Source organism: Chaetodon trifascialis, chromosome 17 (assembly GCF_039877785.1).
Source record: "Chaetodon trifascialis isolate fChaTrf1 chromosome 17, fChaTrf1.hap1, whole genome shotgun sequence".
Lineage (NCBI taxonomy): Eukaryota > Metazoa > Chordata > Actinopteri > Chaetodontiformes > Chaetodontidae > Chaetodon > Chaetodon trifascialis.
Window position 1 is genome coordinate 19,173,735 of NC_092072.1, and position 16,426 is coordinate 19,190,160.

The 16,426-nt window shown below is 41.2% G+C and overlaps 1 protein-coding gene across 2 annotated transcripts in view; it reads left to right on the forward strand.

Annotated features, from left to right (window-relative positions):
* The window catches only part of khdrbs3 (KH domain containing, RNA binding, signal transduction associated 3), a 111,677-nt gene that overhangs the window by 85,006 nt on the left and 10,245 nt on the right, over nt 1–16,426 (forward strand). For both annotated transcript variants that reach the window (XR_011603240.1, XM_070985296.1), the window contains exon 7: nt 6,620–6,702. Coding sequence is in view for 1 of the 2 variants with exons in the window: in XM_070985296.1 (XP_070841397.1) it covers nt 6,620–6,702 (83 nt within the window). In the remaining variant the exon portion in view is untranslated. The remainder of the gene's footprint in view (nt 1–6,619; nt 6,703–16,426) is intronic.

Here is a 16,426-nt window from a genome sequence, read left to right on the forward strand (position 1 = left end):
CCGAAACAAAACAATCGGCACACCCCACGCACTTGTTTGGTCTTGCCTGCTTGTAAAAACGTAGGCTACCGGTTTGTGTGAATGTCAAGCACGAAACGCCGAAATGGATGCGAACAAGATTCTGAATGGAAAGTTTAGTTTCGAAAAGTTCCCAGATGGGTCGACTGACAAGACCAAAGTTATCTATGTGTTTTGTCGGTGTGAACTGAATTATCGCCATAGCACATCCAGTATGAAATACCACTTGATGGCCAAACACATGGCAAATGCGAATTCTCCGCTGCCTCCTTGTCAAAACCAGGCGACAATGGATGGCTTTCAAATGAGGCATATGGATGCTATTATGTTCAAAGGAAACTTAAGAAAGGAAAGTTTAAGCCATGGTTTAAGTGCACTATAGGGGGAGTCGTAGTTTACAATGATGTGCACTTTGTAACTTTATTTTGGATCACCCTGTTTTGATCCCTTAGAAAGGGCTGTTGAAGGGGCTTTTTTGTAACCAAGTATTTATTTTTTTTGTCATCTGTTTATTGACAGTGTTAAATTGTGTGAGATTTTGCTTCAGATGTGAATGACTGCTTAAAGTGAGAATGTTAGTGTGAAATACAATGATAATTGAAGGGACATTTAGAATAGATGAAAATGTGCGATAAATTTGCGATTAATAATAATAATTATGACATTCATGAGATTAATCGCGATTAAATATTTTAATCGATTGACAGCACTAATATATAGATGTTCTTTTTTTGTCTTGCTGGTGGGCCTACAACAGTGGTGATGCTGATTGGTCTGTATCACATACATGTATATTTTAATCTTTTGTTGTAAAGCTACCCAAGAGAATGGTGTCTCTTTGGTGCTCCTTTATTACATACATTACGTATACATTTGTTTGCTACCTGGAATCCTAATGCAAGGATTTTTGTGAAATTAGTGGTGGATATTCATGGTCCCCAGAGGTAGAATTCCAATTTTTTTCTTTGCTGTGACATAATCTCATGAATCTCAATTGCTCCTGATGGTCCTGCTTGTTAAAGCTACTGTATGCAGATAAAATCCATATATAAATGCTGTCCATTTACCAAAGCAAGCACTCAATCTCTTGGATATTATACATATTCCATATGAGAAAAACAGCATCATTTCACTGTTGAGTAGGTGGTATAAAATGTGGTATAACATGGCCATATGAATGAAAAAGTAAATAATTAAATATTTCAGAACATCGGTCCTTACAGGGGTGTTATCAAAATATATTATAGTCACAGAGTTTGACATGATACTCTAAAATAACATAGTACTCTTTTTTTCTAAAGAACTGTAGTGTAGTATTGTAACTCCAGATTCTGAGTGTAGGTGTAGCCTTTTATGAGCTGGCGCTATTGGGTTTATCCCTGTGCTTATGCTGGGATGAAGATTTGCCAGTAAAGCCAGTATTTTCTTTGGCTAATGCCAGTGGAGCAGTCTCCAAAGCAGTCTCTCAGTGCCATGGTGGACTCCTCTGACCACCTTCTCACATACCTTATGGTGGGTGGATGTTTATTAACCAAAGGTAGGTATGCAGGGAGCCGATGAACCAGACTGTAATCGGAACAGCCTGGGGGAGACAGGGTGTTTGCCTACAGTAAGTCCAGTGCTGTATTGTCTCTGGTGTGGCATTTAACAAACTGGCTGAAGGTGGGTAGAGTGGAGGACAGGGAAGCATGATTGCTGTCTCCAGAGGTGAAGAAGAGGGCCTGGGGGTGCGAGAGATTACAGTGTGTAGTTGCTAGCATGCTGCTGCTGCTGCTGCTGCATCGGCGTAACCTCAGTTAACCAAATTTCTGTGAAGCAAAAGAGACTACACTCCCGGTACTCTCTCTGCAGTCTGGTTAGCGCCGTTAGCTCTTCCATCTTATTAGAGAGAGACCTCATGTTCCTCATAATAAGAGATGGTGTGGATGGTTTGAATCATCTTTTCTTCTCACGGCACTTTGCCCCAGCTCTGCATCCCCTTCTCCTTATTTCCTTGGGGATCTCCAGTCTTTCCACTGGGAGTACGTTCATGTTTGGGAACAGTTTGGCAGGTGCATAAAACTACCAAATCTGAGACCAACGGCGCACATAGGTCACTCACTCTCTAAGCAGAGAGGAGGAGTGATGTATTATTAATACATAGTCCCCAGAGCATGCAGCACAAGGGGTAAATTCCACTGTGATGCAAGAGCGTGCATGACTGTGTCTGTTGTCTCACGACCTTTAGAAAATCTCTTCACAAGGATGCGCAAAAAATTATCACCTTCCATGGCCTCCATGGCAGGATGAAATGGCTGCACCATATGCTTTAATTGTACATGGAGCCAAACCGTTATCTGCCAACATCTGAGGTTCAGAGGACACAACGTCAGATCTGAGCCTTTCCCTTGTGAGGAACCATCTACCCACACACCACACTATTGTAGAATGGGATGGTGTGCGCCACTGCAGGTGGCAGTCCTCATTTTTCCAAAAGCTCACGTTCAGCGGCCAGGACCACTGCCATTGGTCTACCACCAGGGGGTGTAGGATCTCACCATCCAGCTTTGACGGTGCAATACTGCACCATGGAAACTGCCAGAGTTTCCTCTCCAGCAGTTGTACGAATGTCAGAGACCAAAATGCGGTCATACTCATTCTGAATGCAGTGAGGAACCAGGGGAACTGAGAGGTGATGAGCAGGGGGAACTGGGGAAAAATGCATAAAGACATCCACTCGCATTTACACATTTTCAACAGATTCACCTTTGGCTTTCTGAACCTGTCCCATATCTGAATAAGTGTGAGACTCATTTTCGACTTGATGTGGGAGGGGCCTTCACGAGACATCAAGTCCACAGCATAGTTCTGTAGCCCACAATGTGCACCAGGGGTCTGTGTGACCACAACAGGATGCTCCAGTAGCCAGGCTGAGCATACACCGCCCTGACTTTTGATTTAGTCTGCCGCTGTCATGGTGTCTGTCCTTAATACAATATGTCTTTCAGCAATGGAGTGTTTTAACACTTTCAGTACCATGGACAGCTCTAAACAGTTTATGTCGAGGGAGGGATGGAGGATTTTCTTGTCTCCGACCCACTACTGGAAACTTACACATCCCACCCTAGCCGGAGAGAGACCCATCCGTGTACGCCGGTATATGTGATATTGCTTTCCCTAGGGGAACCCCCGCTGGCAGAACGCAGGAAGATTTCCAGGATGTTTGGTCTTTCTCACCTCTTGTGATGAACTGGGCTGGGGCACAGACAGTTGACACATCTCAGGATTTTCCTCGTGTGTAGGAGCCCATGATCATGTCTCTGGTGATAGGCTTGTACCTGGAAACCGGCACTCTCAGTTTTCACCCTGACTGAAGGGATGGAGCTCTATAAAGCCAGGCCACAGGAGACACAGCGAGGAGATACAGGTTGTTCTGCCAGCAACGAGATGTCCCGCTGCTGCACCTGACCACAGTAGGGATGGGGAAAGCAACAAATGCGGAACCCCATCCTCAAAATCAGACACCAGGTCAGGCTCATGAGGTAGAGCAGTCATCCACCAATCAGAAGGTTGGTGGTTTGACCCCTGGCCTCTGCAGTCCACATGTCAAAGTATCCTTTGGCATGATACTGTGCAGGAATGGTTATTGCTCCTGATGAGCAGCTGATACATGGCATGGTAGCCTCTGCCACCACTGTATGAATGGGTGTGTGAATGGGTGAATTCTGGTGTTTTAAAATGCTTTGAGTGGTTTCTCATTCTAGAAAAGCATTGCAGTATACATATGCTGTCCATTTACCAATGGCGAGACAGGAGAATCAGGAGGAGAGCCTAAGGTAGAGGGAGCCGAGCTGTCTGACTCATGCATGCTGTCTGGGTCCCTTTTCGGTATATGTCGGGGAAGTCACCGCTGAAGATTATCTTGTCTGTCTTGTCCTCTAGAAGAACACCACCACGGTCCAGCTTCCTTCACTGTGGACCTCCACCTTTAGCACCATAAAGGCATCTGCTCACTGCTGGAGGCTCCTATGCAGGCAACCAAGTTAGCCCAGTGTGCTCTGCAACTAGGCAAGCCTCACAGCAGAGGTGAAGATCTGCTGGCAGGATGTTGCTGGTTCGACAGAGTGGACACAAGCAGACAGTTCATAAACTGTAGAAAATTTGAGAGAGGTTAGGTGTTCTTTATTGTACATATGGACCTGAGAGAGGCAATTGTACAGTGTGGGAAAGAACATCTTCACGATGGTGCATATGTGCAGAAAAAAACCCAATGGTGACAGCTCTTAGAGGGCGAAGTAGATACAGATAGATATAGATACTTTGCATCACTGGGTGAAAAATGCAGCTGGAATATATACAGAGGAGTACCAAACCTGCAGGTTATTGATGGTATGGAAAGCTATATTTTAAATTCATACCTGTTGTATTATATAATATATCCCCTGCTGCCTTCATACCATAGGAAAAAAGCAATGTATGTCTTAAAAAAACATCACCTTTAATTGGTATTTCTTATGCAGGAAAAATGACATTCATTAAGGCAATTTTGAAACAAATAAAAGTGAACATTTTGAAGGTGTAGGAGAGATATTTCCTTGTTTTTAAGGTCTCTGCTAGGTCTCATTGGTGAACTGAAACTTGTACCTCTGATCTGAAATAACTTTGTATTAAACTTCATGATATCAGTGGTGAATATGACTGGTCCAACCCACGGAGCTCATTATTTTTAATTATCTCCACCTTTTCAGTATGTTACTGGCAGCATTTCATGACACTGCTGCTCAGAGTCTTTAACCATTAAATACTCAGCCCAAAAAACAGATGTCTCAGTGTTTCTCACATCAAATTAGAAAGTTAATTTCTGCTAACTGATATCTTGATATATTTTGAGAAATGATCATTAGTGTTTACATTTGTATTGCAAACAAATAGAAGGAGCTTGTTGATATTTAGGTCCAATCAGGAACCGCTACCAAATTTGGACCTGTCTAAAGCCACAAAAATGGAGCATTACAATGGTCAATTGTCCAGTATCATGCCATATTTATTTAGTCCTTGACTACAAGCAGAACAACAAATATTCGCAAGGTTCAACATTGGTGTAAACTTTCCTCCTCCAGTTGTTTTTTTTAATGCCGTCTTGAGCCTGTTCCCTCTAGAAATCATATCCAGTCTTTTTCACTTATGTTGACATTGTTTCTACTGTTGTCAGTCTTGTGATGAATATCTTTGGCAAAAACTATTTGAAAAATACAGTGTCAATTATTTTCTTTTTTAGGCAGAAAAAGGTTATGATAGGAAATTGCTAATCAAAGTCTACAATTCCATCTGCCTGTTGAAAACTGCTTTCAGCTGCACTGCTGTGCCGATTGCTTTTAAATGCATTTAAGAGGTTTGATATTGTCAAAAGTACAGTTTCTGACTCAACAAAGTCCTTGCATTAGCAAGGGGAATTGTTGACTTTGCAAAAGCTCTTGTAACTGCAGAATTACAAATGCCAAGAGGGACTTAAATTCCCATCAAGCTACCTCTAGATAAATAGAAGGGAACTGACAAAGACCTCTACAAAAACCAACACACCTCCCACTCACACAAAAACAACAAAGGAATCGCAAACAAGTCTTGAAAGCCACCCAGTGGGATGACCAAGGAGAGGTTTGAGCATATGAAAATGATTCCTGAAATGCACCTGCCAGGTATTTTACCCAGAAACAAGTATTACTACATCTGGGTTTCTTTGTTGAGAGTCATATGTCGTTCTTTTACATGCACTTCGTTTCTGGAGGATTAAAGATAAAAGAGTCAGTTCAAATACTGTCATTTGGCAAATGCATGTTTCTAATCAGGAATTAGGGCCTTAATAATAATATGGATGTGATGAGCATTTTCTTCTGGTGCTAAATCTTACAGACATTCATTTCAAGCATGCAAATCAGGGGCAGATGGAATTAGCCATGAAGTGTGTGGGGGATGAGAGATGTGTCGCTAGGGGTCGACGCCTTTTGTGGAACATAAGTCCCATTTATCCCAAATTAGGACGGGTGCGGCACTGGTTCTCTTTGATGTTCCTCTTGGCGGGGGCCTGGGTGGAGTGCAGAGGGGGGGACAGGGCAGATTGCTGGAGCACAAACAGATGTTCAAGGCTCATCCTTTGAGGTAGTGATGAAACGCTGCCACAGCAAGAGTCTTTGCATCCCACCGTCAGTCAGTTGACACAGAGACAAGGGCAGGGCTGCAGTTGCAACTCTAATGGTGCTACATATGGGCTGCTATATCAATAGGAGTAGATCAAACAATTTGACCTACATCTGGGCTAAGTTGAAGGGCTCTGTGCATTGTAATATATCATTAAAAAACACCATGTAAGCTTTTGATGAATAGTAAAAACATTTCACAATACAATGGTTTGGTAAAAGATGCAGAAATTGTTGTAAACCAATTTCAGACAGATTTGTGGGTCACAGTTTAACCAAACATTGAAGCAAACAGCAGCTATTAATCCACGTGTTTTCTCAGCCTCTTTGCAATCATATCAACATCTCTTCAATGTCAAAATGTTTGCTGGAAGATTTCCTTATCTGCACCTCATCTAACTGGTTGCATTTTGTCTCTGTTACTTCAGGAATATGACGACGGCTATGGAACAGCTTATGATGACCAAGGATATGAATCGTATGACAACAACTACAGTAATCAAGGACAAAAGTAAGTTCTGCTATTTTTTTTTACAAAAGAACCTAACTAATGGACATTTAACAGCTCAGAGTTCCTTGAAATTATTTTAATAATGTATGATTGTGTATCTTGGAAGTCACTTATAGTCAACCCTCAGAAAATCATCACCTGACTCCCAGTTTCCCTCAGCTATACTATTAGCATCTTTCCGCTCAATGTCTTGGCTTTACAGCCGGCAGCTTCATTGTTTTGCTCATAGCTTTCTTTAAGTGGCTGGAGGGGATGCAAAAAAAAAAAAGGCCAAAATCAAACAAAAAATATTGCTGCTTTAATGTTGGCTTTTGTAAATCACAAAAAACACAATGTTTTCCCAATTTCTACCATTCCCCAACCACTCAGTAGCTGAAAGTTAACATGCCTCTCTATGTGGTAGAAATACAGGTACACAAACTACATCCTCCAAAATGAACATGTAGTTGAATCAAAATCTCTATAAAACTATTTCAGCAAAAATGAATTAGAACCTTTATGAAGGGAGTAAATAAGTCAGAAATTCAAAATGGGTTATCATGTCACAATACTGTTCAGAGTTCACACCAGGGAAAAACATGACAATGACAGCTCTCCAGCAGTAACAGCTTGAGTGGGTGCACTGAATTAAAAAGTGCCTGAATATGAGATGAGTTGTATTTATGTCTCTCCAAGTCTAAAGTTTATGAGCAGCGTCTGAAGGCAGAGGGGTTGCTGCAGTCTGGCCATTTGGGCTTGACTAAATGTAAGAGAATATGAGGTGAAAATGAGATTTTAAGGTATTTTGGGTTCTGAACAGCTGGATTATGGTGCATGAACTGTTAGGACTTACTTATACTCATTTACCGCCCCGTTTGAAACTCGCAAGAATACTTCCTGTTAATTGAGTATTTTGTGAAGTGTAAAATATTTTCCTTGACCTTGGAGTTGCCCTCTAAAATTACCTCAGAAAAGTGAAATTTAACTTTGAATTCTACCACCACCATGTAAACAACATTCAGTCAGGTTTAAAAGATTAGATGTATAGCAGGATCACTAGTTGAGGTGCTACTCTGAGGTATAACAACAAACCAGTCTCACATTTTCCCCAAAGGAATTAATTGCAGATTTTTACCTTAAATGTATTATCTCTCGTTTTAATTACCATTTAAAATATCTCACCAAAGGTGCATTTGTGCTCAGCACATTTCTCATCTCAATGCAAAATAAGCAATCGTAGTGGTACGTTGCTCCATTTAACAGAGGGTCCTGCACAGCTAAATGCAGAATATTGATTTTCTTATATCCAGGGAGCTATCACACTCTCCAAGCCACACAAGGTCAAAGGCTTTCGCTTTGGTTTGTTGGTGTCCCACTGTATTTTATCAGCACACAATGTGCTACATTTATGTATGCCTGCCTGTGCCACTTCAAAGAAAGAATGACTGTTGCCACATTTAGTGTGTCAAAAATTGGATTGTATTGGCAGCTGCTAGAAGAAGGAAAACAGACACAGAAGAAAAAAGAACATTATTCTGTCCGTTGGCTTTTCTGAGCAGGGTGGTCGATGTTTTCCTTTGTGGAGGTGTCAGGATGTATGTCACCCAGGCTTCATCCATCTTTTGTGCTATCTTTCTTTTTTGGACCAGATCTCACACACACACACACACACACACACACACACACACACACACACACACACACACACACACACCTCTCCCTCTCTAACACACAGAGGGGATGTATCTTGAAGTGTTGCTGGTTAGGTGCAGAGATGTTTGCTGGGGGGAATGCAGGTCCGCCTCGGGAATCTGCAGCTATTTGTTTTAAAAGCAGCCTTGTGAATAATGGTGGGGGTGTTTTGGTGAAGGTAGGAGCGGGGGGGGTTCGTGGCGGCACGGAAGAAAAATGGAGTCCATCATGTAAAGGCTGGAGGCTGGGTCGACTCAAAGAGATTTTCATGTCTGTTATCTGGCGGGAGACAAAGCAACTAATAGGGCTCAGACATCGAAGCCTGTGCCTCCAGAGACAGCTGATTCACTTACTTCTTCTCTTATTTGTGCGTCCTGTGTCCTGGATTAGGCTCAAAAGTGACTGTTACTGCAGGCTGACAATGCGCATGTATCCAATATAACCTCTATGAAATATTTCTGTGATATGCCCATTATTGGATTGATTGAATTTTGACCATTTGTCCACAAAAGTAAGATATATTGTGCGGCATGTTCTTTTTTTCCATCCTTTGTTTACTCTGGCCGACGTAATTATTAATATAAGCCATTCTAATGCTATCATAAAGCCACCGTTTCATAGCAAATATTGCTTTATGGGTCCACAGTAATCCATTTATTACCTTTAATTATTGCATTTCAGCAGCTGCAGTTAATACTGCAACATAATACTGTCCTTCTATAGCTTTCCCCTCACAGTCCCAATCCTATTTAGCTTTGTGATGGACAAAGGTACATTATTTTCACCCTGAGCCTGAGGAAAGTCATAGCAGGTCCCAGCTGCAGCAGGGCCTTGAGGAGAGTGTGTGCATGTGTGTGTGCCGGTGTGCCAGTTTGTGTGTGCGCACGTGGACGAGAAGTCTCCTAACAATGTTTCTCGAAGCCTAAGGAGCTCCCAGTCACCAATCTGAGCTCTGACTGCGTGGCAGGATTTCAGTTGCCGGAGGATAACAAGCAGAACAATTTACAGTCTCTCTGTCATGGTATTACCCCAATGGCTTATGCTTGAAACAGTCCTGCCATTTGTGAACATGTAGGGAAAGAAATGCTTTTAAAAAAAGTGTCCGCTCTCAAAAAGATTGTGATGCTGCATCAGTGATTACTGATACCTTAATTATCTTGAAATGTGAAATGCATTTCGTAAATGCATTTAGCATGAAATGCATTTAGCTATAGGTGGTTAGCAGTCTGTGGATTGTCAGTCAAAAGATTAATGGACTGTGTTTTCTTATCCACCATAATATATGTTTGTTACTATTTTAACTTTAACAATCAGAACTGACTTTCCTCAAAAGACTCAGAATCACCAGAGAGAGGACTCTATATTTGTGCTGAATTAATTGGTCAGCCATCAGAAAAATATGATTGATTTTGATAGTTGATTGTTTAAGTCATCAATGAAATAAACGTGAAACATTCAATACTTCCAACATCTCAAAAGTGACGATTTGCCACTTTTCTCTGTTTTCTTATAATCATTCTAATGGATACTTTTGGGTTTTGGACCATTAGCCTGAAAATCACTTTGCGGTCTTGGAATGTTTCATTATTTTCTTAAATTTTATTCACTAAATTTATGGACTTAAAAACATTTGAAAAATGAATCAATGATGAAAATATTTTTTTAGTTCCAGCCCTCCTTCACATGTACACCGTACAAGCCAGCACGTGTAAGTTTCAGCCAGTGACATTAGTGATTAAAGGTGCTTTGTTGAGTTTTTTTTTCTCTTATTTGTGGAAAACAAAACTATGTTAACAGCCAGTGTGTCTCACCAAAATACATTGTGTATCTTTAAAGCCTGACAAACGCATGGAATGCATTTAGTTTCTCATAAAACTGATTTAAATTTAAAAAAGGAATTTTGTTTGCAAAATGTACTTCACCATGGAAAATAAAGGACTTAAAAGAGATCATTTATATCGTCCTGTTATCCTAAAGCCAGCAGATAAATGTAGTGAAATAAAAATTACAATATTTTTTTTAACAAAAAAAAAACAAAAACACGTGCAACACAAAATTACCTAATTTCTGAATGAAAAACAGATAATTTGAAAAATGCTAAATAATTATAAGAAATGTGGACATACTGGCTTTAACATTTTACTGTATTGCAGAACTTGAGTACATATACTCAGTTGCTCTCATTGCTGGGCAGTGCCAGTGATCGTGAAATCTTGATGTTCTCTGCTGGGTTGAACTGGTACAAAATGCTGCACTGCACACTGGTTATATGAACCACAAATGAGACACGACAACCAGTGTAACTATACTGTACACATTCTGTCACACAGAACAGAATGGAGTGAATTAGACATAATTATATTTGAAAGGCAAATAAGGTGCTCACAACCTTAAGACATGAGACTTAAGCTAAAACGCTGTTTTTAGATGCCCTTTAGACATTTGCATGTTTCAGAGGAGAGCTGACGCCTGGGGGAACCTCGTGGAAAGCTACCTCAGCATGACAGCCATGGCAGTCAGTCCGCCAGCTCCTAGATCACAGCCTCCTCTTTCTGTGTTTATACAACACAGAACACTAAGCCATCATCTTTTTTGGAGAGGCAACAGAAGGCTTCATCTTAGGAGAGTTATCGGAAGCTGCAGTGCTTAGGCACCAATCCACTGCTGAGGTCAAGGAGGCTGGAGAGGGCTGCTTGTGCGGAGAGCATCTTTAATTTTATTAGCAGAGAAAAGGTGACGTCTCTGTAGGGAAATGAGTCGGATGACAGCTGTGGCACAGCCCAGGCTGGACACTTGGAGAGGGCATGGCGAGGTCATCTCTCGCGGCTCGGGTGTGATCAAAGCATTATTTCATACTTGACACCTCAGAGACTGCTGGCTGCGGACACCTCGTGCCTTCCCTTGCATCTTGCTTTGGTACGCTACATCGTAGGCTGGATCCTGGAGGCCCGAGGGCACAAGGATACAGTGTTTTAAAGGGCAGCCGTGTCCCTGAGGAACAACTGTAAATCTTAGTACAAGATATGGCACAGAGGAGAACAGAGAAGGAGACTGGCTGGATTTCCAAGTGTAATGGTGTAGCGGGTTAGAATCATTTGTGTTAGGAAAAGTTTCAAAGAAGACTCAGGAACAACATCTGAAATTTCTGAGAGTAGATTGTTTATTCTTGCCGTAAGGGAACAAGTCACTACAGACAGGCTACAGTGTAAATGTTCAATAATACAGAGTTCATACGAGACTTTTATAATGCCAAAAGGGCGGAGGCTTGCATTCTTGCCACTCTCATAGTGAAGACAATTCATTGTTTGTCATACAGGAGCAAACAGATGAGATGGCCTTGAGGAGAGGAACAGAAATGCTCTGTTTCTCTGTGGTATTCACTCCCCTGGACGCAGCCTCTGTCAACATGAGATACTGTAGTAGCACAAACTTTCACAAAGATAGTGATATGAGGTCAGTATGAGGTGATCACACAAAATGAGCATAAAGAATAAGAATTTCTCTAAGAATTTGCTTGAAAGAAAGCCCCAAAACTACTAAAACCAACACACACACAAACATCCAGTGTAAGCATTCAATGAACCACTTAGGGGCTAGTTAGTCATTTGCACACTACCAAATACTAAAAAAGACCATAATATACACTATCTGCAGCGCTTAATGTATGAATATTTCAGTGGGATGGTACCTCTGTATCAAACACTGAACAGAAAGATATCAAACCTTAGCAACTTCTTCGACAGTTTTGTCGATGTAGAATCTTTCTGCATGCACATTTACACAAGAACACTCAATATACAACACGTAGGGAGGATTTAAGGTGGGTAACACTAGCTGATGCCAAACTGCAATAAACAAGTGCTTGTAGAAGCCTGTTTAGTCACAAAAATGATACCAGTGTCCAGCTTATTGCTGTAAAATATGGTGGTCATAGAAATGAGTCATTGGATCCCCCAGCAAAGTATGGGGCTGTAAATGCGGACATAGGAACAGGAAGTTTATGATCTAACCATGCTGTTTCGTATCTATGTGGTGTTGCAAATGGTGAGCTGTATTGTGGTCATCAAGGGGACTATAGCTGTACTGGATCTTGCATTAAAATAACCGTATATTATTTTAACAAGACTAAGAGTCCACAAGCATGCTAGCAGCTCTGTGAGGCACAGCAGAGCTTTCAGCTGAATGCTAATGTCAGCATGCTAACATGCTCACAATGCTGATGTTAAGCAGGTATAATAGTCAGTAGGATTCCGCCTCAGAAAACAATGAATGTCTGCACCAAATTTCCTCGCAATGCGTCTATTACTTCTTGAGAGTCTGGACCAAAGAGGTTGACTGGCATTGTCATCCTTTTATTTATGCCGTCAGCATGCTCAAAAATGGTAGCCAGAGCAGTTGTTTTCAAGGGTCATGAATTCCCAGCTCGTGTCTGGAACTGTTGGCATTAATTTTTTAAATTACAGATACAGAGTAATGGCTTGTACTGTTGTTTCAGGCAAGCACAAAACGTGTGCATGGCAGTAGTCGGTCTTTGTGTTGTGTTGTGCAGGTGATTCAATGTATCTTCCTTTGTCAGTGCTACTTCTTTGAGGTCTGCTTGTTCTGTCAGGGCCCTAAGGCAGACAACACCCATTTAGTACAATGGGAATGTAAGCATTGTGTTTTTTTGAATCTTAGTACAGATTGGCTGTGTTAGCTGTCTGCTTCTGAAATGCCTCCAGTGCTTCTCAGATGCTGGGTACCTAGATCCTGCTTTCAAGGTAGACGGCTTGTCAAGATGAATGACAGCTGCTGTGTCGAGAATTAAACCATCTGAGGGGAAGAAGGGCTGGATTTACACTGGTTTCTCTGCCTCAAGACAAAAAGACGCATATTGTAATGTCCCTTCAGCGAGACAAAGTCTTTCAGAGATTCACTATGTAACAAGTCAAACATGTTTCCAAATGATGGGTTTTAAAGAGTATTGTAGACTGACTTGACTTGAAGAGGCGGTATTTTCTATGAAGGAGGATTTCATGTACTTTCTAAAAAAAGAAAAGTAGGAAAGTAACATAAATGGTCTGTTCAAAACCTGAAAGAAGACTCATTTGTAAAGTCAAATCTTTGCCGTAGGCCATTTCGTCCCTCTTTGTGGCTCTTCAGCAGGGGGTCAGCATTGGAGATAGCTTTGCAATCAGCCACCACACTGAGCAATCACCAGTGTATCCACAAGGAGGGTTTCCGTTTGAAATTACGTGAGCTTCATTTCATACTAAATGGTAAAAGAAAGTAGTGCTGCTTTTTTTCAGCCATTTTCATTCTATTGTTCACTGTGAAAATCACCATTGAGCTGGCGTAATCAGAATTCATGTGGGGCATTTTCGTCAGAAATGCCAAAAATGAATGAAAAACATTTTTACACAAGAAACATCAAGGAAGGATTTTGAGGAATTCACATCCATGATTAGTTTCAAGTGTGGAATATGCAAAAAATGGGCCATAGAAGAAAAGCAACCTCTCTCCACGTTAGGCTGGCACTGTATTACCTCTGCAGCCCCTCATAATGTCCTACTAGACTTCTTCAAATTTATCACAGAGGACTGGAAGAGTAATGGCGATGGAAGAAAACAAAGTCCACCAGGGACGTGTACTACATCATTCAGATTTAACACCACCATCTGTTTCGGGGTGCCCAGGAATGGCAACATCAGTGCTTAAGACGAAGCATTTACAGAGATGACAGATGCTCTAGAGAGGCAGGGTCTTTACCTGTGGAAAAGTAGGCCTGGAATCAGATGCCTGATGAAAGAGATACACTTATGAAATAGGTTTTGTGTTTGCCTCTGTGCTTTAGACAGATGTGGAGGGGGTTTTTTTCTTGGCCAGTGAAGTTTGGGGAGACACAAACCAGCGGACACCTTCTGCTAATGAATGTCAAATCAAAAACTGACCTATTTAGAAAGTCAAAGCGCTTTCACACCTATGACAGGGCAATATCTCAAGTGAGATCTAAGCACCCCAGGCACCTCATCTTATGCTTGCGTTCATGCTGCCAGCTGTGCACTTCTGACGAGGCAGAGCTCTGATCTGGGATCAATGATGATGAATGTAGAAAGCACGAGGCAGTGGGGAGGTCCTTGGTTAATGTTTCCCAAAGGTTTTATTTATTTATTTATTTATTTTAATTTTGAGTGATTACAAATTGAACAAATATTCCTGTTAAATTCATCTTATGTTTAATGCTAAAATTTTGCTAAATTCAGCTAAATTGATCACTTTATTACCATATTTGTTGTCTAACTAGTTTGTAACAGGATGACTTGTAGCAAAATGGGTTAAATTGTAATGACATATATTGGACCTGTGTTAAGTGCATTAGTATTATACTTTACCCTAAAAATCTGTACTGCATAGCTTTAATAACAAAGGTCATTTTCAGTTAGAATGCTTCATTTGCAGATATATACATTACAGAGTGCTGATTGATGTTCAGTGCCGGGCAGCAGATGCTGTGGAACTTTTGAAGACACAAATGAATTTTACCGGAATCTTTGACCTTCAGGATGCATCTCAATACTCACTGGTCTCTGTAATTGAGAAGAGAAAGTAACTACGGAGAGAAGTTGTGTTGCAATATTGATAAAATGTCACCTCAGAAATTAGAGGCGCCTAACAGCTTTTGTTGCATTCTTTTCCTCTGTGCAAAGAGAAGCTTTCTGCACAGCAGACAACTGTTACTGGTCCTCTCTGCCTTTAGCAACAGAGAAACATCAAGAGTTAAGTGAAAAAAAAATAACTTATTTTTTACGGGGTTTTTTGCGAGATAAACACGATGAGAATAAATGAAGGGGAAAATGCTGACAGCCTACAGCATGTAAGCAAGTGTTAACATTGCTGTGCAGCATCCTGGTTTGTGTGATGTTTTTTTATTGCTGTATATGACAGAGCTGTACAGGAAAGCCCAAGATTACCAATATGTCACATACTTCCCCATATGTCTGCCAGCACCTGTGAATTGTGGCAAATTGATTTTGTGACATTCATAAAAATCGATGTTTATTTTGAAGGCGACCTCTCTGGAATACACATTTTAGCATAATGATGAAATCTAATTATTTAGTATCCTGTCAGGTCTTGTCTCAGGGTACACAGCATGACGAGCCAAAACATGCACTCAGTTGTTATGTGTCTCTCTGTCTCCCACTCCTCTCCCCCCTGCTCCGTCGGCCAATGAGTGGTGTCAAGGATATTGCAGTGACTTGACATCTGTGGCAGATGCATGGTGGCACCTTTGCCGCGAGGGCTGACTGGAAACCTCATGCTCAGCAACAGCAGCTGGCCTTGCTTCTTGGAAGGAGACTACATTAGTGCAGGGGGAAAGCCTTGTTTGCTTCTGCTGGCTTGGCATTGTTTGTAGTTGAATTATGAACTGTGTAAAATTTATGCTAAGCCTGACTTAAGGCACAAGCCTCTGTAGGGAGCTGTCTCATGTCTCATTGAGCCGCCATAGTGCTCTTAAAATGAATCCTCCCACCATCCTCAATTGGTCATGTTGTCTTGTTCAACTATACCAAGAAACTGTTGCAGAAAACAATATAACAGCCAATCACCATCATGTTGTAGCTGTTGAGGAGCGTTATCAGTTGTGGGGTGGCTGCCAAAATAAGGATCAATTCACCCAAAACATGACAGCATTTTTTTTTTTTTCTTTTTCAGTATTTCATTATTCAGCAATGCAAGTTGTGCTGCCCAGGTTTTGATATTTGTGTTTTTAAGATTTCTGTCACTAAAACAGAGATGAGAACAATTTTGTTTGTGGTGATCACAGCATAGAACAATCAAGTTTTTATTGTTTATATTTAGAAAAAATGTCAAGGTCAGAGCAATTCAGAGGCAGACTAGGGGCAGGTCTTTGCAGAATATGGGTGGTAGAAATAAAATAACAGGAAATTGGAAAAATGGGAGTAATGTCATGGTCCCCTCAGAAACTGGGGACATAAAACCAAATCCTACCTCTACATGCAAGAGATATGAGAAACAAGGTTGTTGTGACTGGACAGCAGCTATGCTAACA